Source organism: Dermacentor silvarum, chromosome 11, assembly GCF_013339745.2.
Source record: "Dermacentor silvarum isolate Dsil-2018 chromosome 11, BIME_Dsil_1.4, whole genome shotgun sequence".
Classification (NCBI taxonomy): domain Eukaryota; kingdom Metazoa; phylum Arthropoda; class Arachnida; order Ixodida; family Ixodidae; genus Dermacentor; species Dermacentor silvarum.
The window spans coordinates 61,060,103-61,086,643 of record NC_051164.1 but is presented as its reverse complement, the minus strand read 5'-3'; the positions used below and the strand labels follow the sequence as shown (position 1 = coordinate 61,086,643).

At 46.9% G+C, this 26,541-nt stretch overlaps 2 protein-coding genes across 3 annotated transcripts in view; one reads left to right on the top strand and one right to left on the bottom strand.

Annotated features, from left to right (window-relative positions):
* LOC119433804 (NSFL1 cofactor p47) overlaps positions 1-12,316 on the bottom strand; it is a 34,017-nt gene extending 21,701 nt beyond the window's left edge. Inside the window, exons 1-2 of the mRNA XM_037701065.2 lie at positions 12,160-12,316; positions 2,913-3,052 (exon numbers count right to left, since the gene is read on the bottom strand). Coding sequence (XP_037556993.1) covers positions 2,913-3,052; positions 12,160-12,270 — 251 coding nt within the window. The 5' untranslated portion in view covers positions 12,271-12,316. The remainder of the gene's footprint in view (positions 1-2,912; positions 3,053-12,159) is intronic.
* Positions 12,317-13,129: 813 nt separating this feature from the next.
* LOC119433562 (serine palmitoyltransferase 1-like) overlaps positions 13,130-26,541 on the top strand; it is a 38,234-nt gene continuing 24,822 nt past the window's right edge. For both annotated transcript variants that reach the window (XR_007464210.1, XM_037700814.2), the window contains exons 1-4: positions 13,130-13,462; positions 13,874-13,984; positions 21,148-21,242; positions 22,236-22,402. Coding sequence is in view for 1 of the 2 variants with exons in the window: in XM_037700814.2 (XP_037556742.1) it covers positions 13,406-13,462; positions 13,874-13,984; positions 21,148-21,242; positions 22,236-22,402 (430 nt within the window). In the remaining variant the exon portion in view is untranslated. The remainder of the gene's footprint in view (positions 13,463-13,873; positions 13,985-21,147; positions 21,243-22,235; positions 22,403-26,541) is intronic.

Sequence of the window (26,541 nt, the reverse complement as noted above, 5' to 3'; positions counted from 1 at the left end):
GACATGGCCCAAATAATAAGTAGATTAGCCTAAATCTGGACAGGAAATTCATAGGCTGCCTAAGGCAAGAGATGTCTGTTTAACAACTGGAAACTATCGTGCATAAATTGATTTCCTCCATCCACTCACGAACTTGTGCGTCTGTGCAAGAACCGCGGTTCTCCTGCCGAAGACTCATTAGGAGGACTCTCCGCTTACATAAGTCTACTCCTGTACACTTGAAAAACTCTTCCTGTCCCTCAATTAGAATTCGAAATGAACTGAATATTCAACAAATTCAAATAGTGAACTCTTGAATCGAATACGAATTGAATAGTTCTTGCTTTTCGATTCATAGAAAAAAAGTATAACTCGTGCAAACTATACATTTTTGCTGCAAAATTTGTTCTTTCGTGAAGAAACATATCTCTACTGTCCTCCATAAAACAACCCATAACTGCATACAGTATTGTACATGATACAGCAATTAAGCTTGCCTCACAGAACTACCCGAATGTATTTCTCAATCGAAACATCACAGTAGGCTAATAAAGAGTATTTTAAATAAACGCCCCAATATTTTTGCATACTGATTTCAAGTGTATAAATTGTGTAAATAACCTGTTTATGAACTTTTTTGCACACTGTACAACGAGCTGCTGCCATAATTTTTTAAAGGAAAAATAACTCAACATTTCCAGTGCTAAAGTTGCTATGTATTTCATTACTAGAGAGGACATAGATTCCAGGCGAATTTGTAGGGTCTTCCTTCTTTTTGATTCTGTTATGATAGAAGTTGTTCTTCAATGGCAAAGTTGGAATGAACAAGCTCTTGTGGAAGCTTATTTCAGCCTTTAATTGCATTAAAAAAAAAAAAGTAATAATGTTAATGTGGCATTGGCACAACCCTTTAGCACGACCTTTTCTTACTCAAACATACTGAGGCGATATTAAATTGAGATCTTTATCAATGCCAGTTTCGCTATTGTGTATTTGATGCAACAATTATATCATCATGCTACACCTAGTCCTAAACCTCAAAATTTAGATTTTTTTAACACATAGCCTACACACACCCAAGTGGGGTAGCCCTACAAACGAATAACTAGTTAATTGCTTTATTTAGTTTTTTACTGAAATGAAATATTACTGCTGTTCTTTTGTATGGCCAGAAATAAAGGTGAAACTGTTCTAACTTTCCTTGACGTGGAACTCTGGGCATTACAGGGTAGTATAGTACTGACAGAGAATTGTTGTTTCGTTTTTATTTCTTTATTGGATAGCTGTTGACGCTATAATTACACTAAGGAGCTCATCAATTACTTGAGAGCACTAGAACTAATTAATTGTGTAACCCTTTTAATACGATAGCAATTATATGGACACTTCAACCGGATTTCTGCCGTTGGCGTCGCCATCGCCGTGAGGTTCCGTATAGATTCCAAGGGCGTCGCCGCACGCCATATGCGCGAGTGAAAGCGCGCGGGGGACGCGCGCTATCACGGAGAGCGAACGCACGGCGAAAAGCAAACGCGACCGTCGCGCGAAAGGCCGTGGGGGTATGGGAGGGAGGGAGGCGGGGTGACGCTGTGCTGCTTCACCAAATGCTTATCTTGCAACCGGGCACAAGGAGAACTGGCCACTCAATATCCCACGCGAAAGCAAGAAAGCGGGAAGGCAGCACAAGAGGGGGGGGGGGGGGGGCAGCTTCTCTGCCAACAACTTCTCTGCACAACTCTGCACTTTGCCCGGCACTGGCGGTCGCCCGCAACGTCTCTTATCTCCACACGGCTCTGACCTTTGTATTTGCTGTGCATTCGCCGCTCAGTTTCCGTTGAAGCGATTGACCGCGCGAACAATTCGCCCGCTGCGGCGGTTGCGCTTGCTGCCAGCGTTTTGACAGTCGTCGTCTGCGGTCATTCGGTGTGATCTATTCTTGTTTGCTTGTGCGTGCTGACACCACGCTTGTTAATTCAGTTAGTCCAAATGTGTCCAAGTTTATGCGGCCGATAAAGCTACTATCCCTACTCCGAATAGCTCTCTACTAATTTGCTATTGCAATTGATGCTTCGCCTTTCGGGCGAAATTGCAACATTTTTTCATGCAACCATTTCAAAACGTGTGCCAAGTGCAACGCAGTCACAGGCGTGAAAAAGGAGACTATTCACGTCACCGAAACCTCATGCGTCAATCTCGTGCATACCAGACACTTTTGAAAGTGGGAAACGGTGCGGCAAGACAAGGACTCGCAGAAAGGTGACACCACAGGCGCTTTTTGTTTAGTCCTCACCTCGTTGCGCTGTTTCCGACTACAAAAGCATGCAATACCAACAAGCCCGACACTTGCTCACTGCTGCAGTTCATACCAGAGACCACTCACATGCACACGCACTATGGCCATTGCTGCAGTTAATACCAGACACTACTGAGGCACACACTACAGTCATGACGCTGAAAGTCGAGTCCATTCATGAAGCACACAACACGTTAGGAAGGGAGAGCGTGTCCCCCTGTATTTCCAAGAGAAGTTCACAAGGGCCATTGGGCAGCTTTCGGTGACGTGCCATTATATACCCCTAAGCCACTGCACCGAATTGACTGTCGCGCTCTCGAGTTGTTTGTAATATCAAGAGACCCCACACCTCCACTTTCGGCGACGTGAATAGTCTCCCTTTCCACGTCTGAAACCGCGCTGCACTTGGCGTGGGTTTTGAAGGGTTGTATGAAAAGTGGTGCAATTAATTATTTGTGGAGCTTCTCAAATAATTTGGGCTTCGTATCGTAATTATAGAGTCAATGGCTACCTAAAAAAGTGGAAAAAGGATGGATAAATTTTTCGTGCCAATGCTGCTTCAAAGTTATAAGAACAAAAGGGCAGGTTGCTTTACTAAGTGGAACGGGTCACACTGTGTTCAAGTTAACAAGAAGCTCACCTGGCAGATGACCTGGCTGTTGGCTTGTTGGCTGCTATGGAGACGTGCTTAGGACTTTTGTTCTGCTCGGATGGCAGCTCCGGGGAGCTCTGCTGGTCCATGCTCTCTTCGGGATCCTCGTAGAATGAGGCAAGCGCCAGCTGCAGGAGCAGTGTTTTGTAGCAATATTTAAAGCAAAAATTTAAAGTGAGTGAGCAAGGTATCTCTAAAATGTACAGACACCTTAACACTTTCTGGTCCCCTGATTCCTGTAGAAATCGTAATGTTTTGCAGAAAATATCCAACATATAGAAAAACAGACAAAACTTTTTTCAGGAATTAGAGGGTGCCACAATGCAATGCTAATTGCATGTCGACCTTGTGCCGCAGATATATACGGCTCTCCCCGAAATTTCACAAATGTTTGTGCATAGCATTACGCTCAGGTTAGGCCTCTGCGCTCTACTTTCGGAGCCTGCAGCCCAACACACACATTTCACACCATTATGATTGTGCTGTGGGAAAAGACACTTCTGCCGGGTTTAGTGGTGCAGGGCGCCAAGCCGTCCAAATTTGCCTGGCTAACTCAACATTACAAGCCTAACGTCCACAATGTTCCGGTTGCATATCCATTGCCCTCTTCGATGTGCCGCACGAGCACAATTTCCAACATCCTCCATGGCCGACAATGTCACTTGCACGGTTCCACAGGACAAAGAAGTTGAACCGGTCTTGTGAGCTCCATGCTGTCTGCTAGTCGGACTTTGCATGCTCTGACGTACCCATCATTCCCCTTAAATGATTTGAACAACTTTAGCTAATTTCCAAAATGTAATGGGTACTTTGTCATCTCTAATAATGACAAAGTCATCACTCTTTTAAACTGTTGTTGAGCTTCTGTGACCTGCTGTGTGCGCTCCTTAGTCTCAAGATGTATTCTTTATAACAGCGCTGCCAAAAGTCATTTAGTTTTTGTTGTCTACATCTCCAGGCGCACAGTGTGTCTGTGTGACCTCTCAAGTTCTCGCAAACTAGCAATTGAGGAAGGGCAGTAAGACATCTACTCGCCAAAAAGTGCGAAGGAGTCAGTACTTCAGCTTCGGCAGCATCATCAGAAATATATGTGAGCAGTCTAGAATTTATCACTGCCTCTACCTCTGTTAGTAAGTGTCCAGCTGTTCGAAGCTGAAGTATCCTTTCCTAGTGTTTTCCTCAGGCAGTTCTAACTGTTCGAATAATTCTCTCCCAAAAACCTCCCCCCCATGAAGCGCACTCAGCAATGAACTTCCACGTGATGTTACTAGATGCACAAAAGTTCTGTACCTGAACATCGCGTAGAAGTCCATAAGTCCGCTTAAGTTTGCGACTGGCTGCCTTAATCGTTAAACCATTGTCAGAATAAATTACACTTGGGAAACCACGGCACGAAATAAAACAACAAAAGGCCTATAAAAAATTCACAGCTTGCACTACACTACACCTGCCTACCTGTGCTGTAGTGTTTACCTGTGCACTACAGCACAGGTAAACACTACAATGAATGCCTTCACAAGCCGTTTTGCCTTCACAAACACTGGACCAGCGAAGTCGACGCCCGTGACTTGAAATGGATGATACCACGAGAGACTGTGGATCAGAAGCAGGGCTGTAGGAGCTTTAAGACAAGACCTCGCACAGACACCCCACTGGGCAAGGAACTTTTTATTGCGTTAGCAATTATATGGAGACTCTAGGCGAATTTATGCTGCCGCTGTGAGGTTCCGTAAAAAGTCCATGGGCGATAAAGTCGTTACTGCGCACCGTACACTGTATGTGTGAGTAAAAGCACGCAACGGTGAGCCAGCAATCGCGGCTTACGCACACAAAGGCGGGAAGTGGGAAGGAAGTGTGCAGTTTTCCAGTAACGAACAACACACTGGAGGGAGAGTATGGAGGTGGAGGGGAGCCGTGCTATACTGCAGCCATGCGCTCCCATCGGGCCGAAAGTCTCCGGGGGGAGCGTGGGCAGGTGGAGGGGCCACGCTTTATTGCAGCCGCGCGGTCTCGCCGGGATGGAAGGCTCCAGGGGGAGCGCCTTCTGCGCTGTGAGCATCCCCCCGCACGGCCGTATCTTGAAAAATATCTGTGGCGGGGGCAGAGTCCGGCCTCCCTGTGTTTTTGCGGTTAAGATTGACTTTTTTGCAAAACTGCGACTTCATTAACGCACTGGTCCACGCACTATCCAAAACGTCTCACGCAACTCAGTGAGTGTAACGCCAACACCACTGTGAAGGCGGCATTGATGTTTGCTATCCACAATGAGGTGTGTACAACGATGACCTCCTGGTAGAAGTGCGGGACATATTATATTTTCCGAAGCTGCTACATTGTCAAGGTGAGTCTTGATCCTGATTATGCCCTTGGCATCCACAAACGTGTGAAGGTCTCATATGGTCGATGTCTTGTGAAGAGCTTTGTCCGTGGTTAATGCAGCAATCTCATTTCCAAAGCTTTGTGCTGGTAATGTCCTGAGCCGCTTGTCCTTGCTTTCAGAGATCTGAGCGAAAAGAGGGCCTTCTCTTCTAGTATTAGGGCATGCTTGGCAATTGTGAAGGAGCCTCTTCACCCAAGCCTAAGGACCATCTTCCAGCAACTATATTTGATGACACCTAATATAGGTTCAGGCATCCCACTCCCACCACCACCAGAACCACCACCAGAACCACATTATCTGCTGGTTTTCGTTCGTCGAGTAACACCTCAGGTGAGTTCTCGAACATGTCTTCTTGCTTTGGCCAGGTTTCTTGAGGCTTAGCGAGCCATTCGGGGCTGAGCCACCATAAAGAATTTGTGCAAAGGCTCTGGGCTGACACACCTCTTGTTAGAAGATCGGCTGGGTTGGTTTTCCCAGCGCAGTGACCCCAGCGACTTGGACCGGTGCGCTCTTGAATTTCCATTACTCAGTTGGTTGCAAACACAGGATTTCCACTTAGTGGGTGCTGACCGAATCCAGCATAGGCAGATGTTCGAATCGGTCCAGCAGAAGTATTCGTCGTGATCCGCGCACCCAGGCAAGCCCCGACAAGTTCTAGACGCGGTAACGTCGGTCTCTTGATGGAAGCGACCCGAGCTTTCGCGAGCAGCTGTTGGACTGGACATAGATGCTGCCCGATCTATCTTCAACCATTAGGTATGTGACGACACCGTATGCCTAAGGGCTCGCATCAGTGAAGGCATGTAGCTGTAAGTGAGCTCCGTCCGTGTTGACTTCGGTGAATAAACTCCTCTTTAAAGACAAACCTCTTGTGCCTTCAACCTCCACCGAAAACTTGTTCCAATCATCTTCGAGAGCCTTCGGGAGTGACACATCCAAATCTAGTCCTTGCTTTCATATCTCTTGAGAGTATTTTGGCTCCGATTGCGAATAGAGACAAAAAAAGCCAACGGGTCGAAAATTCTTGATGTTGCTTGGAGCACTGTTCGCTTTGTACCCTTTCCTTTATTGACAATCTCTAGAAGGGGGTCAGGGTTCCCATAAAGTGCGTCTTCTTCTGTATTCCAGTATGAGCTGAGTACCTTCGCTAGTATATGCTCCGTCATTCTTGTTTCTTCTTTTTTCTGCAGTGTCTGTCTCAGCATATCGTCGTCAGTTGACCATTTCTGCATATCTATCCCCGCTAGTTTCATGATCTGGATTGTTTGTTCGTACAAGTGGGATATCTCCTCTGTTGTTGAAGCGCCAAATACCAACGCGTCCACGTAGAAGCTTTCCTTGAGCTGTGTAGCTGTTTCTTGGTATTTTGAATCTACATCGTTGAAGTGATACCGAAGCGTAGCTAATAGGAGAAACAGACTCGAAGTGGTTCCGAAAGGCACCCGAGTCATCTTGATCTCCTTGAGCTGTGGAAGCGGTTTGTTCTTGGTCAGTACTTCCTCAAACCACAAGAAGCGAAGCGCGTCCTTCTTCTTCCTTGATGGATATCTGAAGGAACGCCTTCTGCTCATCCGCTGAAAGTCCAAATACGTACAAACGAAACCTTGTTATCATCTTTAGGTGGTCAGCGTTCAAGTTCGGTCCCTTTTCAAGTCTTTCATTCATCTGCATGATCCTGTTCCGTGCGACGCATCGTCGCACGGAACATACAGTCTTGTAGTATTGGATGTCTCGCGAATGACTTCATGATGGGGCATGTAATAACACATTGTCTCGTGATGTTTGGATGTCTTTGACCTTCTCTGCATGGCCTACCTTCTTGTACTGTCTAATAGCTTTGTCATATGCTTCCAAGGCTTCATTCGATGAAAGCCTTCAAACAAACAAATACAGTTGCAAAAGCGCAACTTTGCAATTGTCCATCATATCAGGTACAGCAGATTTCCACGGGAGTGATACTTAATAGCGACCATCATGAAATTTGATGGTTTCATTAAACTTCATCCAAACATCGTCATCTTGCTTGGATGATGGCATATCCACAATACCAATGGCTTTTATTTCCCAGCATCGTTGCAATGGGAAGGAGATCTCTTCATTCTCATACGAGTCTATGTGTAAACCACATATCTGACTGCTCGTTTTCTGACTTTATCTGTGAATGCCAAGGATCCTTGAAGAGTCCATCCAATGTAAACCACATATCTGACTGCTCGTTTTCTGACTTTATCTGTGAATGCCAAGGATGCCAAGTGAAGAGTCCATCCAATGTTCGTGTTGATTGGTACCAGAGATCTGTTTTCGGTATCCCATTTCACCTCACTCGAATTCGGCATGAGCTTCCACATCTGGCCAGAACCAATCAAATGACTCACTCCAGGTTCACCTGTTACAACAAGGAAAACCCCTGTGTCTGCTAGTGGCTTGCCCTCTGTAACGATGGCATGGAACAACTTGTTATCTTGCGGAACTTCGATCATTTCTTCACAGATGAAAGGCACGATGATTGTTTCTATCTGTACTGATATGTTCTCATGCTGGCTCCGAAGTGGAATGCTCACTACCTTAGCCCGCTAAGCATGCTGTGACCGAGCTCGTCCGAATGTGGTAATCACCAGATCCATATCTCAAATGGGAGGTAAACTGAGCTTCTTACAGACATCTTCCCGCAGAAATGTTCTCCAACTGCCATTGCCCAAAACACCATGAAAGTAACAGCAGTGGGTCGAAGTTGTCAGCCAGGCACAGAACGTCTGGAGGACAATATATATAGCGAGTCGAGGCTTTGTACCATTCGTTGCAATGTGCATGGCAACATTCGGTGTCTTTTTCGATGCTGCGTAAATTTAGCTCTTGATAACATCAATATTGCACATCGTGGAAGCATGGCGACGCTTGCAGTGCTGTACACTGGATCCTGCGATGGCAGTCGCGCACGAGATGTCCCTTTGTCATGCACTTGAAGCATCGGCCATCTTTGCTGAGCATACTGCGTTTTCCTTCGAGGCTAACGTCAGTGGTGCATCATTTGGTCTATAGTCCTAGGCAGCACAAAAGAAGCACGATTCTGTTAAGACTTCTGCCTTGTTGTGAAGCGCCCTTGCAGCAGGAGTCGATGACATATTGAAGCTCGGACTATGTTTAAGACGCGTTTCGTTCAGCCTTGGTGTTCTAGTCTGAGTGCACGTCTCTCTACACTCGATTTCTACCTGAAGAAATTTCAGCACACGCTCTAGCTCCTGTTCAGAAGAGTGCTCACTATTCCGTGTACCTGCAGATGGCGTAGTGCAATCGATGCCCTCACGCTTGTAATAGTCCACTACCATATCTTGAGGTATAGCTTTCAGGAGCATTTCACATAGCATTTGGACATATGATGAAGCGCTCACCCCAAGGTTTGCACTCTACTGTTGAGCTGAATCTCGTCGAACAACTTCCGCAAGGATGTGGTTGCGGACAAGGCTGTGGAAGTGAACACGGTGGTTGCAATTCGTACACTGTTTGGCCTAACTTGACTAGAGAAAAATTTTTAAATCTTGCAAATGGCCGTGCTACATTTGAGCAACTGTAATGTCAGCAAGGTGCCGCCCTGTCATTCAACGATAGGGGTGCGCCAACTTAGAAGGATGGGGTGCTATCCCATTTCAGTAGATCCCAGAATAGATTCAATACGTTTGATATGCAATGTGTTGCGACAATGGATTACAACTCCTATGTTCCCTGTTTTAGCAATGCAAGACCACTCAGTCACGGCGATAAGGAGAAAGTAAATATTCACAGAAACCGTGAAGTAGCCCTGATGGTGGTCTTGCCCTTTGTATCGGGTCGCTGTAGCCATGAAATTCCACCGCTCGCAACAGAATGCAAAAGAGACAGTGTGTTACAGCGTAAGTAAACTCTTGTTGCAGGCGCTGACAGTTCTTGTCGGAGTTCAGAAATTGATTATGTGCACTATGCACTGAACAAGACCGGAGTTCATTCCTGCATCACTAGTACACCAATCAGAGATTCTGTGAGGTACAAGGCCACTTCCTGTTTGCACCGGCCTAAGTCAACTCCACGCACTACTTAAAATGTTCCCTGCAGTGCGGTGAAATTTCTGTACAATTCTGAATCTACGTAAAGGCAAATGCACGCTCGCACACAAGGAAGACACAGCGGCCCATACTTGCCGCAGGAAATGCAAGGCGACGAAAGCTTCGTAAAAAAAAGCATTACTCGTTTTTGCGCGTATTTAAGTTTTCTAGCGCAAAGACGCAGCGAACAAGCTATTGCTATGGGAATAGCCTGGTAACACGTGCACCATGTATAGCACCTGTTCACGAGGACGACGCCCAACTTAATAGACAATAAGATTTTTAAATGGTGCACGTTCATTTGAGCATACTGTAATGTCAGCAAGGCGCGCATCAATTGGCACTTAGAGGATGGGGTGCTATCCATTCAGTGATCCAGAATAGATCAATAGGTGATAGCAAGTGTTGCGACAATGGATACAACTCCTATGTCCCTGTTTTAGCAATGCAAGACCACTCAGTCAAGGCGATAAGGAGAAAGTAAATATTCACATAAACCATGAAGTTGGCCTGATGGTGGTCTTGGCCTTTGTATCGGGTCGCTGTAGCCTGTCCAAAGTACCCTGACCAGCAGCAGTGAGCCCCCGTGATCCAAGGCGTTTCTTTTAGTGGCCAGCAGGTGGCGAAACCAGTCCACGTCCATACAGCAGCTTGCTTACGCTGATACCCCCCCCCCCGACAGCGGCTTTTTATTTTTTTTTTCCCGACGCACTAGCCAAGTAACGATACTAAGTGTGCAGGCCAAACAAATTCAATCATTTAGCGAAATATGAACGTGAAAAAAACATTGGCAAGCACAACATCTTCTGAAGTTGTTGAAGGGTTTCTGAAACATTTATGTGAAGCATCTCACTATAAGAGCCCTATGGACGGTTACAAGTTACTCTTCTCCATAGCCATGCCTTTTCCCCTCAAATCGTTTTCACTGGCTCTGTGTCATGATAAGACGTCGTGTCGTCTACTTCCAGTTGTCTTGGAGGCTGCGCGCGATGCCTCTCCAACCTCTTCGCCAGCCGCCTGGCAGTCGATCCCAAGTGAGAACTATTGATGCAGCGCGCATTGCAGGCATTCTGTCGCAGTGCCACACGTGTCCGGTAACCACAGGTGAGGTGGGTGTTTTGACGGATGGGTGGAGGCGTAAACTAAAGCCCCTCCATACTACTATTGCTGTGATGCAGGAGCTTTAGCGTAGACGTATGTGAGCGGCCCGATCGGTCTGCACGATTCAGCTACCTGGTGGCACAGAGCTTAACCAGCCAAACAAATAGCTACTATTGCTGTAACCAAGTGTAAAACATTTTAAACATTTAGAACATGCTCACGATTATGCTCCTGCCAAAAATTTACACCAGCAGCAAAGTAGAACACTTGGTTACTGCTATATTAGTTGCATGTTTGGTTGAGCTCTGTGCCACCAGGTGGCTGCACCGTCCAGGCCCAATTCGCTTGCACTTGCGTTTACCCGAATACCGGACCCGCGAAACACTATTGTGGTATATAGTAATCTTTCGGTGTGAAGTGATGGCTGCAAATGCATAGATGCTGGTGCCGATCGGATACCGACAACCAGCGCTGCAGCCACTCAGTTTGCATATTTGCCTTGCAGAGGGACATGATGTCGCAGCTTGACATGACGCTGATCACAAAGTTTGCAGCCCACAACGCAAGGGCGAATCAAGGTGCTTGCGAGAAGACAAATTGCGCAGCTCAGCTCGCGTCACTTGCTGTGTGCTGTGTCACTTGCTGACACTTGCTGTGTGCCTAAGTGCTTGAGTGTAGCAATAAATTGTGCTTGTGTATTCTCTTTCTGTTACTTTCTTTTTTATGAAACAAATTAACTAACATTTCAACTATCACGCATAACATTGGAAAATTTATCAATGGCTCACCCTGGGCAGCCAATTGGATAGCTCGCCCTACTGACGTCATATGGTCAAATCGCGTCACCCGATCAGGGGTGACTGAAAACTCAGCCGAAAGGCAGGCTGCGATGGGTAGCGATGTACCGTTTTAAAACCTTATAATAAATTACACACTTTACGCAGAGCACTTATATGCGTCAATTAATGATCAGAAGAGTCCACCCTAACGACACAGTACGTTTGTACAAAATCGTCAAAATAATTTCAGGGTCCCTTTAAAGTACCAAGGGATTGGGCACACGTAAGCTGGAATACAGGAATCCGCCGACAATTTGACGGCTACGACCGACTCGCCACTGACACTGTCTGTGCAGATCGTAGGCGTTCGCAAGTGATGCAAAAGAGCTCCCTAATTTCAAGCGGTGGCTGGCATCAAGACGTGTCAGCTGCTCCAAAATATCGCCGCTTTCCACAACGTCCTCGGGTGGAATGTGCAGTAAATATATAAGCTCAGCGGCAAACAGAAGGGCGGCTTCGCGTAATAGAAAACGCAAAGCCGTGTTTGTCCTTCTATAAACAAAGTGAGCGACACAGGCGGGCAGGCTCACAGCGGCCTACCTGTAAGCAAAATGCTCCCGTCGTGTCAACAATGCAATGTTTTTCTTCCTGAACGTAGCGCGCCGACGGCAACGACCAACACATTCCTCGAAACTAGAATACATTTAGGCGAGGCTTTGCTCTCTACCTGTGGTCAGTGCGCGATTAATTCAAATTGTTCAAAACTGCAAGGAAACTGAGCTGGGCGCACCGGCGTACCAGCGCGACTCGAAACCTAGGAGCGCGGGCGGCAAAACAGACTTCGCGGGCGACAAAGTCGCTCCCTTTCGACTTTACTTTCTATGGAACAGTATTCTCACCTGGAGATTCCACGACGCGGACTCGAGACATAGCTTGGCCCGGGAGCTCTCAGCGCCGGTGACACCGCAAAATTGAGCGATCAAATCTGAATGCTCATTGCTGTCCGCCATGCTGCCCGATTCTGCCTTAGAGGATACGCAACCAACGGAACTGCAACGAAACGGAAATTTATGTACGAAACATTTTCACGCGGTGTGCAAATTAAGCGCTCGCATCGCTAGAGATGCTATGGCATGTGCTATGGTAATTGGTGTTAATGAAGTAAAAATAAACATTTAGAGATATGCCTTTTTTTTCGCGACGTGCACACAATTTATTTAGCTTAGTGATACAAAAACTGCAATGAATGTCACAGAGAATTACACTTTTTGCATCTGGCCAAGGCCGCAGCATGACGCGGTAGCTACTGCAAGAATCTTTGGCAAACTTAAAGGATAAAATGATACTAATAAACTAATAGCACCTGTGTATTATTTTGCTGCCTGTTGCACTCGGATCGGGCGGCTCAACTCGAAGGGCACGCATAACCATGACTATAAAGTTTCAACAATCACTGTAATAAACTCTATGCCCATTAGCCTCCATGCCCATTAGCCACTTTTCCTGCTGGGTTCCTGCTGTTCCCTCGAGGAGACTGTCCAAATTTTATGAAATGACTTCATTCGATATCGAATCACTACTACAGTGGATAGAATTCTAGCCACTGTGTCACTACATTGGCCCGCAAGGAACTCGTGCCGACAGTGGCTATTAACTTCCTCCAAATGCCCCGAAATAACACATTTTAGGCGCGCTCCTTTATGACGCAAAAGCTTTCTCAGTGCTTGAGTTCTTGTGCTCGTATCCCTGCAAAAGAATCTGGCCATACGATATCCTCGGATCAAGTGAAGCGCGCTCCAATCGCATTCGTATCGTACACCCTTCTTCGCTCACCCCTTTCCACCACGCCGTTTCCTCCTCGCCCACTCGTCACTCATTCGCCGGCCGACGACGTCGTCGGGTTGGCGGGCGTTGTGCTGCGCGGCACGCGGTCCTCTAGAACACGATTTAGCACGGAAGGTCGTAACTGAGATCGCTTGCCGTTACTGCCGTAACTACGCTGTGCATTTGTGGCGCGCACCGTCCCAACAATCGTGACGGTTAACGCCTGGATCACCCCGTTGTAGCTCTCGACCGGCCGTCAACCTATCGTCAAAGGAGAACCTTCCCACTCGGCGAAGCGGGCGTTAAAAAGAGAAGAAAAGAATGGCCGTGGCAGCAGTATCTTGGGAACTTTACGAAATGTTTGAAGCGTTCCTCCGGGTAAGTGTAGCGTCGCCGCCCCTGCGCCGGTGTTCGTGCGCTGTGTCGGTTGTCGACTTGCCCGCGTCGGCGAAACGTGCTTCGTCTCGTGTGATTCGCGATCTCTGACGTCTCATGTGCAATCGCGTTGTCGTCGGTGGTGAGGGAAAAAATGAAAAGAAATGAATCGGCGCTCGTTTTTAAAAACGCGTGCGCCTTTAGCATTCACATGCCGATCGGATGTAGACGATGCGCGTGATCAGCGGAAGCAAAAGCTGTGGGTTTTCTGACATTAGAGGATCGGAAGTTGACATCGTCACTCAATTATGACACGGCATCTGAACTTTTTTCCCGTTGATATCATTAGTGAACTGCTGTGTGCGAGAGTCGACACTGTGTGTGATTGAAACTTTGCGCGGTTTCTTGTCGCAGGCCCCCGCATATCATTTGGCCCTGGAAGCCCTCTTGTTCGTGTGGGTCCTCTGGTTGCTGCTGCGTAAGAGCACGCCCGCTGATGCCGGGAAGTCGAGGCTCACTGAGAAGGTAAGTACGTGCAGCGTGCTAAAAAAGATCCGCGCGACACGAAAAGACGTGGTTTATCGTGTCGCCTCCTTTAACGTGGATCGTCTGATAACATACTTTGTCACCCCGTCGGCTGTCCTTTGTGCTGGGTTCAGAGAGTTGAGCAACTACATAGGAGCTCGACAATGTTTTCGTAAGCTGCACCTACATCGATTGGACGTGCAACCGTGGCCGGCTCGCCAACGCAGTTCGTGCGTGACCCGATTTTGTTTGTTTTGTTTCGCGGCGTAACGCGACAAGTGAAAGGTCATTGCTTTCAAATGCGCGCGACGGTCGGTCCAGATTGTAAAGTGTGTTGGCGGCCCAGATCTGCCACTTGTCACTGACAAAAGTGACCGAGCAAATTAGGTTTGTGGAGAACAGATTCTACTCTGGGATGTCGAGACTTCTTTCGCCCATATTGTGGGTGTACACTGAAACGTTGAAAGTGTGACTTGTATAACAGTCTAACAAGCTGAAAACATGGGAAGTACTTGGTTATCAATCTTCAGCAAGGCAAAGCTAGCATACAAATGGAAGGTAGATCGAAATTTGTTGTGCTGGTTATAATCTGTACGTCGACACAAATTTAGTTTTTTGAACTGCGAAAATTTCTGAGGAACTTATATGTGGGTTTTCTTTGTAGGTTCGTGCTACATTCAGATGGATGCCAAACCTTTCTGTTATGAAACTTCAATCACCTTGCAGATTTCTGCGCAACTTATTTTCTTAAATGTCTACTGACTTCTCATTTTTGACATGTTATCCCCTTCGTAGATGCTGTGGGCACTATTGTGCACATCAAGATAGTTCTTCAAAAGCAATACTACCGATAAAAGTAATGACATTTAAAGATACATCTTGTAGCACTTTTGATTGGACCTGCGAGGAAAATTTGATTAATGTATGTATATAGTAGACGGCAGAGTGTTTGTTCTCGGTCTGAGTATGTCATCATGTAGTGGATTCACATCTTTCATTGTTTTTCGCAATGTTTTACACCAGGCATATTTTTCAAGTGGCTAGATAAATGCTCTTCTGATATGCTAGACATTATATGGCTGGCGTTCTTATATCTGACATTCCTGTCAACAGTTATCGGAGGGAGTCTACACATTCTGCAAACTTTACGAGAGTCCGCTGCAGAATTGAAGACTCGTAATCTGTACTGCATCTATACACAAGTAACTTAAAAATTTCATTCGTTAATCTTTTTAATTAGTCACCTCGACACCGTAATTTATTGCCCAAGGAATGTCTACCTCTTCAGGCATCCACTTCAACAGGCCGAATTGATTTATAGTTGCTGCCCTGATGAAGGCCTTGTCGAAACGTTGGCCTCCATTGACATTCTTTGCTCTACCACTATTGATCACTTCATATCTCCATCTTTCCGGGAAAATCTCTTTTTCTATATGCGCTGTGCAATTTTTCAAAAATGTATTCGTACTGAACAGAAACACATGGTATAGCGAACCGATAGACATGAATTTGTAGTACACAAAATGCAGGTTTCATATTGTAAACATCTGTGATGTGCAGCGGATGCTGATATATTAGTGAGTATATGAGCACAATAAGTGTAATAACACATTAACCATGCTTTAGCATGAGTGCATGAGACACAGTCAGTCACAGAAGTTTACCGGACACTGGTGTTACGATAATTGGTAAGGGCCCTGTTAAGGCATAGGACTTGTAATATAATGTATCACTCTTTAGTTCGCATGAACGACTATATATTGAAACTTTGAGCAATTAGAGGCTATGAGCCCAGGGCTCGCGACAGTCCCAACTTTTTTCGTAAATTTGGTGTGCTATTGGCTTTCATGGATGAGTGCACATTATGAAAGGTGTGGTGCATGAAATTTTATGTAAAGCTACATAAGATGATATGAACAATTTCAAAAGTTGAGCAGTGATGGCAGCAAATGATGCAACTTTTGATTCGCCTAATTAGTTCTTGCGCAGGCAATGTGGCATGCCTCACTGTGACTTGTGCACCTGCTGCGATTTATTGACCAGTGAGACAGTCATGCACTGTAATTAGTTTTGCATTTATATCAGTGCACCCTAAACAAACTTGTCTTGGTAACATCGTGTCTGTAAAAGCAGGAATTGAGGCTTCTGTTAAATATTAAAGGAAGAGGACGACGACGGGGACTAGTGCGCTCAGCGCAAGCGGCTCGCTCCAGATCTCGCGCTTTTGGACTGATTCGAACGGCCAGTGTGGGCGTGTTGCTACTGTCCTTCAGGCAATAAACTTCCCCTTTCCTGCCCTTCTACTGCGAAGACTCCTTTGTTTTACAGCTTCCTTCTTCAACATACAAATGAGTATTGTATTTGCTTGATTCTAACGTGATTTTTTCTTGAAATGTTTACCCAATAAATTTGTAATTACTTTAAATGTTACCTAGTTTACTTAATTAAATCAAATTAATTTAACACGTTGGTTGTTTTTTCAACATGTGTGTCGATTCGTTTACGAAACGAAAACAAGCTATCATCTTTGGCATTAAATATTTATGATTCAGTCCATCCATCGCTGCGAGGACAGGGTGGCCTAGCAGGGGTGCTGTTCTGAACACTGTCAGAAACGCCACAATGTTGTCAGATTCACCATCATGTCATCTCTGATTGGCTCGACACACCAACGTGACAGAATTCGACGGCATCCAGGGGATGTATTCTGTGATGATCACTTTCGGCGACAGAGTCGCCTCGGTGATGTATCGCCGTCAGGCGTGCGCTGATTGACTGGTTGAGCAAAATCGGATGACGTAATGCTCAATCAGCTTATCCGATATTGCTTAACCAGCCAATTGGCTCGTGCCTGATGGCCAAGATGATGGTATCGCTAAGGTGGATCATGGCAAAATAAGTCTCTAGATTAGCCTGTGCACACAAGTTACATTTGAGGGCGTGGCACTTTTTACAATCAAGGGTGCCTTAGGATTGTTTAAATACATTGACAGAATGCCTGTCGAAGTAGCAATTGAAGCTTATTTCTCTGAGGGACAAAGAATCGGTAAAAGCATGTTCGTTTAAAAGGGTGGTGCAACACTTTTTGAACATAATATGAAAACGTTTGGGATATGTAGGCAACGCTGTCATGAATATGCGAGACAAATATTATTCCACTGCATGCAGGATCCCATAGTCTCACATAAAAGATTGTAGGATTCAAGCATGATAGGGTACTGAATCCAAACATTGCGTGGGAAATTAAAGTTTAATTCAATTGAAATTACATTACGCAAATGAGTGCAGTCGCGATCGTAGACCTAGTGGTTCGTATGGCAAGCAATGCTTCATGGGGGCACGCAGCCCTCTTATATGTGTGTTCCACGCTGATGAAGAAGCACTGGGAAAGTCCTCTATTGGTCACTATTATGGGGCTCTTGCGTTGCCCAGGGGGCGCTGCAAAAATGGTGCTAAAAAGCGCCCTCAATCCGAAACTGGGTAGTACCAAGCTCGGGTCGTCTGCTTCGGCAAGCACGTTTACAATATGGATCCGCCACTTTCGGTTGTGTTGTACCACGGCTTGCAGCGAATATCGGGCGCCGAAGATTTTTCCATGGGTGGCATGCTGCGTAAAGGCAAGAAATTATGCAACCCGAATACGTGTACGCCGTTCAAGAAATAAGCGGCGAAGTTTTCGCGCGGTGTCAATCGCAAGTGAAGCGAGTCACCCTCCTGCGAAAGTTGAACTTCAGGTAAGGTTTGCACGCTGCTAGATTCAGGCGCACAAACGCGAGGAAATGCTTTCTATAAATGAATTCACAGCAGCGATAAGCAGACATGTGTACGGAACTGCTCAAGCGCACGACGGTACGCGCCGCGACGGCAGCGGTCTTTCAGCATGCCACGGTGTACGAACTGCTCGAGCGCACGATCGTACGCGCCGCGACGGCAGCGGTCTTTCGACATGCCGCGAAACGGCAGGTCTCCTGCAATCTTTGTTGACTGCTTGCCGCTAGACAAGTATAGTTATGCCTGCGCTGTAGTAGTGGCCATCTGTCTAGCAATTGATAAATAACTGATGCAATGCATATAAGCTCGCACTAACGTACGTACGTGCGGATCGCGCTGCAGCGCGCGCTCGTGCACTGCTCGCTTGATGTAGCTTTTAATGACAGCGCTCGAACATCGATGTGCTGTAATCAATACTACCTTGCTGTGCTGCCTCAACATGCTGGCTTGAGGTCAAGGATGAGCACATTCAACTCTCTAACCTGTGGTAGTGAATTGTCACCGAATCAGCCCGACCATTTGTGGTCATTTGCACACACTTGGTCACTTAAACCACTTCACACCGGTCGAATTGTTAATTGTCCCTGTGGCCGGGTCTCGGATCGTGAATCACCAGCCATGCCTGCTGCTATGTCGGTCTCCCATTTCGCTTACCCAGCGCGACGAACAGCAGATATATCCAGCGCGCCCGACGCTCCGCAGCGTGAGGCCTTGAAGGAAAACGGTAGAATCTGATGTTGGGATTCAGGCCGTCTTGTTCATGGCAGCCCACGACGCAGCAATAACGACGGTGACGCTTTTTCGAGGCTGAGCTAGGTCTCTCCGGATCGGCGTCGCCGATGTCTTCTGCTTCCAGCATTACGTCCCACGGCACACGGAGAGTCCGTTTTTGTAAAACTATAGGCTGCGGCCAGCTCGCAGCCTGGTCGCCATGGTCTGTGAGAAGTGACGAGCCTTTTCGCACTCGAAACAGGGCAGAAAAAAGTGCGAATCGACGCAAAACGCGGGCTAGAAACGTGCTTCGCCACAGCCAGGGCTCAATACTATCCAAGCTGGTACTACCCAGATGACGTTTTTCGCCGCCACCAGGCGCCGCTACTATACCTCAAACTCCAGTGCAAGACGCCCATCGAGGCCGACGTCGTGCGCAGGCGTAGAAGTGGTGCCTCGCCGTACAAAATGGTGACATGGCGAGTGCTTCAGCAAATCTATGTGGCAGTGATAGCGACAGTGAATTGCCACGAGGTTGTTTGCTTTCTTCTGCAGCTTTCTTGGCTACCTCTCTCTTGCCGCCATCAGTGACACCGTAGCTAGATGCCAGCCATTTGGCGGTTTCCCCTGAGCGAAAGATTGTGCATGCGTGCACACCCTTCCAATCAGCAAACGGGGAAGGGGTCCCACTCGCCCTGTCGTCACTTCTTTCTCGCTCTTGGGCACCTTTGTCAGACGCTAACTTTTAAACGTTACCATAAGTGTGCAGTGGAAAGATGAAAAGGTAAGCTACAGGCAGGGCATTACTATCGGCGCTACCCCAGCCATAAGGAAATGCATTGAGCCGGAAAGGGGAAAGTAAACATTGCGCAAATTATATCTCTATTATTATTACCGTAAAATACTGCGGAAGTGCCCAGTTTTGCACAAGCGCCCGGCATTAACATTTCCAAAACTTCAGAATTCTGGAAATTTATGTTAAGCGCCAGCATCAGCCAAACTATTCACCCCACTGTGGTCGTTATGAGACTGCTAGGGGCGATGACGGAGATATTAGATTCCTTGCAGTGGAAAGGGAAAGACCGATGGGGGTGAAGATAATGCAGAGTGACAATGAACAGTCCTTGAAAGAAATCCCAGTGGTTGCAAGGCTTTTGTGAGACACATCTTGATAAAGCGTGCACGCAGCTGCTGTTTCCACACTTCTCGTGCAATCCGCTAGCTGCACGATGCACTCCTACACCGTCGCCAGGAAGATCGAAGTCGTCGAGTGGCACCGGTGCGTCGGGAAAGAATGTGAGCTGCACCTCTTGGCATTTCAAGATAGACAGGAAAAGAATCCGCGAGTAGGACTCCACAAGTATGACACCCTAAAGCACCTCATCTACGGCAAGCAGAAGATGAAGCGCCAAGTCATGGATAGCGGGGCCCGTCTTCAATGAAGAGTTGGACGACGCCCTCTTTGATTACCTTCTAACGGAACGAGATGCTAGCCGCTTTTCATTGGCCACCACCGTGGTTTTTATTGCTTCGACTGGACAAGCGCTCATACCTAGATTAACCCAATTTACAGTGAAAGTCGGGTGGGCACTTCTGCGGTATCTTACGGTAGGTAACCTTAAAAAAGATTAATTTTCAGTATATGTATTGATTGAAAGGCACTGCACTCACTCGAATGTGTTTATCGAATCAATCTTGGCAAAGCTGCTGAAGAGGTGTCTAATTTTTTTATTAATAGCCTAAGCGGACAAAATTTAGCAGATATGGCACGACTCTCGGCACGTCACCTCCGAGACCTTCGGCACACCATGGAATCGCAATGGTCGTGTGGAGGAGCCGTGCTGCTTTTCGATGTTTTTGGTTCTGCGTCATTTCTAGTGGGTGGTAATGTCACTCTTTTTTTCTTTTCAGTTTCAGTATGAGAAAGTCCTATTTTTGTAGCTTTTCATGACATGTCTTTTCATATTGCAAACGTAAAATTTTGCATGGTTGATGTTATATATTTACCCTATCTGACCTAGTACTAGGCTTTTTATGTGTCTAAAATTTTAGTGCAGTTGTCCTTTATAGGAATACTGGCATGAAATTTCCAACTTCTTATTTTTGTGCTTTAAATGAAGGTCCTTGACCTTTGAAACTCTAGAAAAAAAGTACTGGCAACCCTCAAAGTGTCCTAAATAATTTACTACAACAGTTGTACACCCAGTTTCGCCCGGTTTCAGTATTGTTTCCAATAATGTGTCGTGATGTCATGACGCAGAAGGTGGTCTTATGGGAGCAGAACATTGTGCCGTTCTGGTGTTAGCTCCAGCTTGCTCGGTCATCTTATGCTGCTACATTGGGCCATACCAGAAGTAGCAGCATAACAGACGACTGAGCAAGCCAGGGCAACTACCATGTCTCGTCATGTGCTTGCGTCATGACACATACACATTATGGGAACGAAACCCCAACTGCCGTAGAAACACTGTTACAGTAAATTATTTAGGTGGCTCCGACGCTCGTCAGCATTTTTTCTAGAGTCTCGAGGTCGAAGACCCTCATTTAAAGCAAAAGTCGAAAATGTCATGCCAGTACACCACTAAGCAAGAATTAACACTTCTCTTTCTGAACAGATGATGGATTTGGGGCACATCTGTTCAAGTAGGAAATTGAGCTTTCGTTCTGTGTTGTCCTAACAGGAAAAGGAGGAGCTCATTGCTGAATGGCAGCCAGAGCCCCTGGTATCCAGCACCCCACCTACTGATTATGTGCTTAACCCAAGGATAATCACCAGGTAAGCCCAGCAGTAAACTGTTAAGAAATGGCGATAGTGCAGTCGTTTTAATGAGGGCCACTTTCGTAATGCCAGGCCGCCTAGAAATGCAAAGTTATAAGAGGAGGATTGCCCAAGAATACGGCCTGTGCGTAGCTTGCAAAAACGCTGCGACAACAATCTTACACATTTTGTTAGGATGCCTTAACATACATCCCAAATTTGATAAAAATGTGGTCAAGTCTCCATGAAGCCCTTGGGTTTAAAGGCAGTAATAATAAGAGGGTAAACATGGACATAGTGGAGATAAGCAAAGACTTTTGGAAGTTTCATGGTAGTGTATAATGGGGAGAGAGAACCGTAATAATGAATAAATTTTCTTGTATTGCTGCAGGTTTGTGTAATAATGCGCTTATTATAGTAAACAAAAAGGAGTGGAAATTAAAGTGTTTTTAATGGCAATAAAGTTGGATATGAACTTAAATGGTGGCATGTGCCACTAACCCGTTGGAGAGGGTAATTCACTAATTATTACTGTCATCATCATCATCAGATGTTACGTTTAGACCTCAGTGTTGCAAGTGCTGCATCTAACTGTGATCAGTGACAACTAAATGATATGATTGCGTCGTCAATTGCGCCATACTGCACCAAGAGGTGAAAGCTGCTACATCCTGCTACATTTGGGCAAAAATTGCCTAATTTGCTTTGAGCCTGCTCCAAGGCATCTTTTTTTAAGATTTTCCGGAGAAAAGAAGACGGCAAGTGCTCGAAATTGGTGAATTAGCGGGATACGTTACACATTGCTTTCAATACATTGTTGGATGGACTTGCGGCAGCTACTTCTAATTATCAAACATTTCAAATTAAGCTTTTATGTATATGGCAGAAGTTCTATAACGTGAGGTTTAAAGGGCCCCTCACCAGGCCCCATAACAAATTTTCGTTATACACTGGAAGTTGTTAAACGACGTCTGGGCAGCGTTTTACCGCGTTTCACCCGGCATGTTGCAGCAAAGTTGGCCGGACGGTGGTGGTGGACGGTCGGTCGTGCCTCAACCTGGCCAGTCACAACTACCTGGGCCTAACCGAGCTGGAGGGCACCCAGGAGGCTGCCATTGGCGGCCTGAGGCGATACGGCGTTGGCTCGTGCGGACCCCGAGGGTTCTTTGGCACTGTTGGTGAGAAGACAACTGTTTTATGAAGCAATGTTCCCACCATAACGTTGTGGGCCATAACTTCGTCGGGGCGTTCACCATCAGGGAAAACCTGGGGAGGTATTCTGTAACGGAGTCCACCTAGTGAACATCTCCATTTCGTCTGCTGCTGAAGCGCTGATTGGCTGTGGCACCTGGCTCCTGCTGAAGCACTCCCCAGCCCAGCCAGTCAGAACTTCAACAGCAGACGAAACGGACATGTCCACTAGGTGGACTCTTACAGAATACCTCCCCTGGTATTTTCAGGGAACTCGTAAGTTCTGGGAAATTCAGGGATAAAACGGAGAATTGCCACCCAGATGCGTTGAATCTGGGAAATTGGTACCTAAAGTGTTTGTGGGAAACCTGCTGGTGTGCAAGAAGGTAAAAAATTTTTTTCAGCTATGACTATGCAGTCCGCAGATAATAGTGCCTTAATGATTTTGAAAGTGTGAGCCTGGCCGGGTGGTTGGAATATAGTGAAGCACATGATTTGCTAAATCTGATAGTGCACCGTTCCTGATTTTCAGCTTGCTGGTAGCAGTTGAAAATTATGGGCTGGCATAGGGACTTGGCTAGCTATAAACCTCCACTTTTTTTCTCGTGCCGAACCTCAAGTTTGGAATTTTCATTAAAACAGTCAGGCAAAACTCGGGAAACATCAAAGAATTTGGAAGTGCCAACGTAGTAGACACCCTGCAATGACATGGAACAGTGCTGGTGTCAGTTCTGGTGCAGGTAGCAGCACTGCTACCCTCTTAAGGCTGATTTCTGCTAACTTGGGCAAAAAATTGGCAGCGCATCCATTTTTTGGAGATGATTGACAACGTTATGCGATTAGAAATCTTATGATATATGTGTGTGTAATTGGCGATTGATATGATTTATATGTTATGACGATTATTGTATCGTCATGGCGGATCCCCTTGCCATTTGGGATTCACAGAACCTTATGGTCACATCAGCGCACACACAAAATGGTCATCTTGCTGCCAGCCACATTGCTGAACCATACCATGGCACAGCATATCCGGTTGTAACCACTGCATCCCAGCTGAAAGTCTGTGGCAACCCCCACTATCCCTGGTATCCAGGCTGCAGTGGTTATCTGCAGTGGTTTTGCAAGTGTTCTACTAGCCCAGACAGCAGTACGTTTTATTGCGATAGCAATTATATAAACACTCCAAAGCAGATTTCTGCCGTCGGCGTCGCCGTTGCCGTGAGGTTCCGTATGACGTCAGTGGAGATGAAATCGTCGCAGCGCGCCGAACGCTGTATGTGCGAGTGAAAGGGCGCGAGGGACGCGCGCTTTCATGGGGAGTGAACGCACGGCGAAGAAAAAACTCGCGTTCTGGGCCGTGCTCCCTTAAGGGCTGCAGAAGTAGGCGTCTCTTTCCTCCTTTACAATCACCATATATGTAGAACAAACGCTCCTTCTTCCGACGCGCGAAAGGCCGTGGCGGGGAGGGGGGGGGACGGGAGGCGATGTTTAGCTGCGGCATCAAGTGCCTATTTATATCACAGGCTCCGGCAACAGTCACCAACGCCGTACGCATTTTGTACGAACGCGGGTGTCACCTTTACTTAGGAGTGTGGAGAGCTGCGAGCATGCGCTACTCTCGATGGAGGAGAGAGACGACTGGCGGCACGGCAAACGAGGATTTAATATGTACAGGGACGGTGAACACACGCGACACACAACACTAAAACCGAAAGTCAAAACTAAAGGCACTCAAAACTAAAGACATAACTCAACGAAAATGCTTACTCAATACAAAATACAAAACTCTGACTAAATACCAAAACTCCCAGAAAATAATCTATCTCGGAGCCTAACTCCGCCTTAATGTCTCTAAGTCAGTCCTATCCCTGACTCGTCCAAGTCTGACCACCCTGGCCCCGGCCTAACTGCGTCGCAATCAAAAACGTAGGCTCTTACGGACCGCTGACTTGAAGTTCCTTACGTCGGGTCCAAGTCGTATTCCTTCGGGTGTCGATGCTGCCGTAAATGCCGACGACTCGCGTTCTCTTTTGTCGGTGGTGAGCTCGTCGGTACTTCGTTGGTGATGAGCTCGTCAGCCCGTCAGCTATGGCGTTCGCCGTAGCTTAGGCCCACCTGCCTAGGCCTAGCGTCGGGATGCGTCGCAACTTCTTCAGGAGTGCCGACGTGGCGTCCCGAGGAGAATCAAACGTGCCGGTCTGCCGCAGAAGGGGGATCCTCTCTGGGGTGCCTGGTCCTGCCGGGAGAAGTTGCAGCCCGTCCAGGAGCCTCGCCCGAACTTGCCGAGGTCGACGGCCACACCTTGGACGGCCAGCGTCGCGGACTCAGCCAGACCCCCAAGTCTCCCGTCGCCAGAACATAGCTGGAGATGCGACCTTCCTGACCCGGTACCACGTTGAAATTCCACGGACAGCGCCGTTCATCCCTCGATTATGCCTCGGCTCACGCGCCTCGCGCGCTCGCGCCTCTCCGAACACCGGGCATCGCGTGCTCCTCTTCTTTTTCGCGCCACAGGCGGCCTCTTACATGTGACATGGGCCCCCTCTTCAAGAGTTTTTTCTAAAAAAACTGCTCACTCTTGGCCTTCAGGTGATGACTGTGACTCCTCGTAGTGACATTGACGCTGGTTCGTGTGAAGACTCGATACACTACACAACACCACCACACACTTCACCGCACAATTCACCAGTTGCACTGTTCACCACGTTTAAGAGTTCACTTTGTGCACATTTCACCTATGTATTCACCTTAGTCCCGTCCGCGTTATATTTCACAGTCTCAATTGTCAATCGCCCTACTCATGAAGTCCGCTCCCACATTCTGTCGTCCCTTAATGTACTCTATGTGGAAAGTAAGGCTCCCTTTCATTATATCTGTTATACGTCGGCTTAGCTTTATATGCACGGGCTCCTCTGTTAAACACTGCATCTCTCTCCGCCCAACTTCTATTTGCTCGGGTAGGTCTGAAAATCCTTCCTCGACCTTGTTTCTCTGCCTGGGGCCTGCCCACTGTTTGCATCTTATCCCGTGTATCCTCCTCGGGCTCGACTCGTCCCGTTCCCAATTTGTGCACCACAAATGCCCTGGCCTTGTAGCCTATCTCACACTTGGTTGGCTTTATCGTCAACCCTATGTCCTTGTCATCGGCCATCGCCAAACAAACACCAGTCTTCTTCTCGTTTTTCCCCTTAGCCATCGTCTTTTGGCATACGTCACATGATTTTACATATCGTTTCACGTCGCTCTGCACTCCCAGCCAAAAGAACTTTTCTGTTATTTTTTGTAACGTGTCTTTGATTCCCTGGTGACCTGCCGTTACACTATCATGCCCTAACTTCAGTACTTTATTCCTCAGTTCCTTCGGGACCATCAACTGTAATACTTCCCTACCTGAACTAAATATACATCTCCGGTACAATAAATTATTATTCTTTATAAACTCTGCTACTGTCCGACTCCTTTTCCTTTGTACTACTTCTCCTATCTTCTGTACGCACTTCTGCAACGACTCGTCTTTCTCCTGTAATTCCTTTAATTCAGCCGCCGTTATGCTCAACCCCTTAATGTTCGTGACCGGTAATGGTGTTAAGGGTTTAGTACTCTTACTCATAGTTCGCGTTTGTACTTCCGCCGCTACCTCTACTTCAGTTGTCTCCTCTTCTGGCGCTTCTGGCTTATTCCTCTCCTCTAAATCCTCTGTCCTCCTCCAGTTAGGGTCTGGGTCTTCGGCCCTTCTCACCCCTTGTACATTTCCCAAAATCAAGTCAAACAGAGGATCTTCTACACACCTAGCTGTGATTACTCCTGTGAAATATGGTGTTGATACTTGAACTCGCGCCTCTGGTAAATACTTAACAGCCCTGTCCGCCAACATGACTGGTTTGAAATAGCCGGTCATGTTCTCTGACGGTACCAGACTCTCCCTGACTAAGACTGTGTTCGCCCCCGTGTCTCTCAATACTGTGACCCTGCGTCCTTGAACTTTTCCCTCTACCACGGGCATGTTCTTTTCTTTCGGCCCATCCTCTTTACCTTTCATCATACATGCAGCTTTGTCCACGTATCCTGATCTGCATTCGAGCGCTCCATGCCCTCTCTTTTGACATAGATGGCAAACCACTGG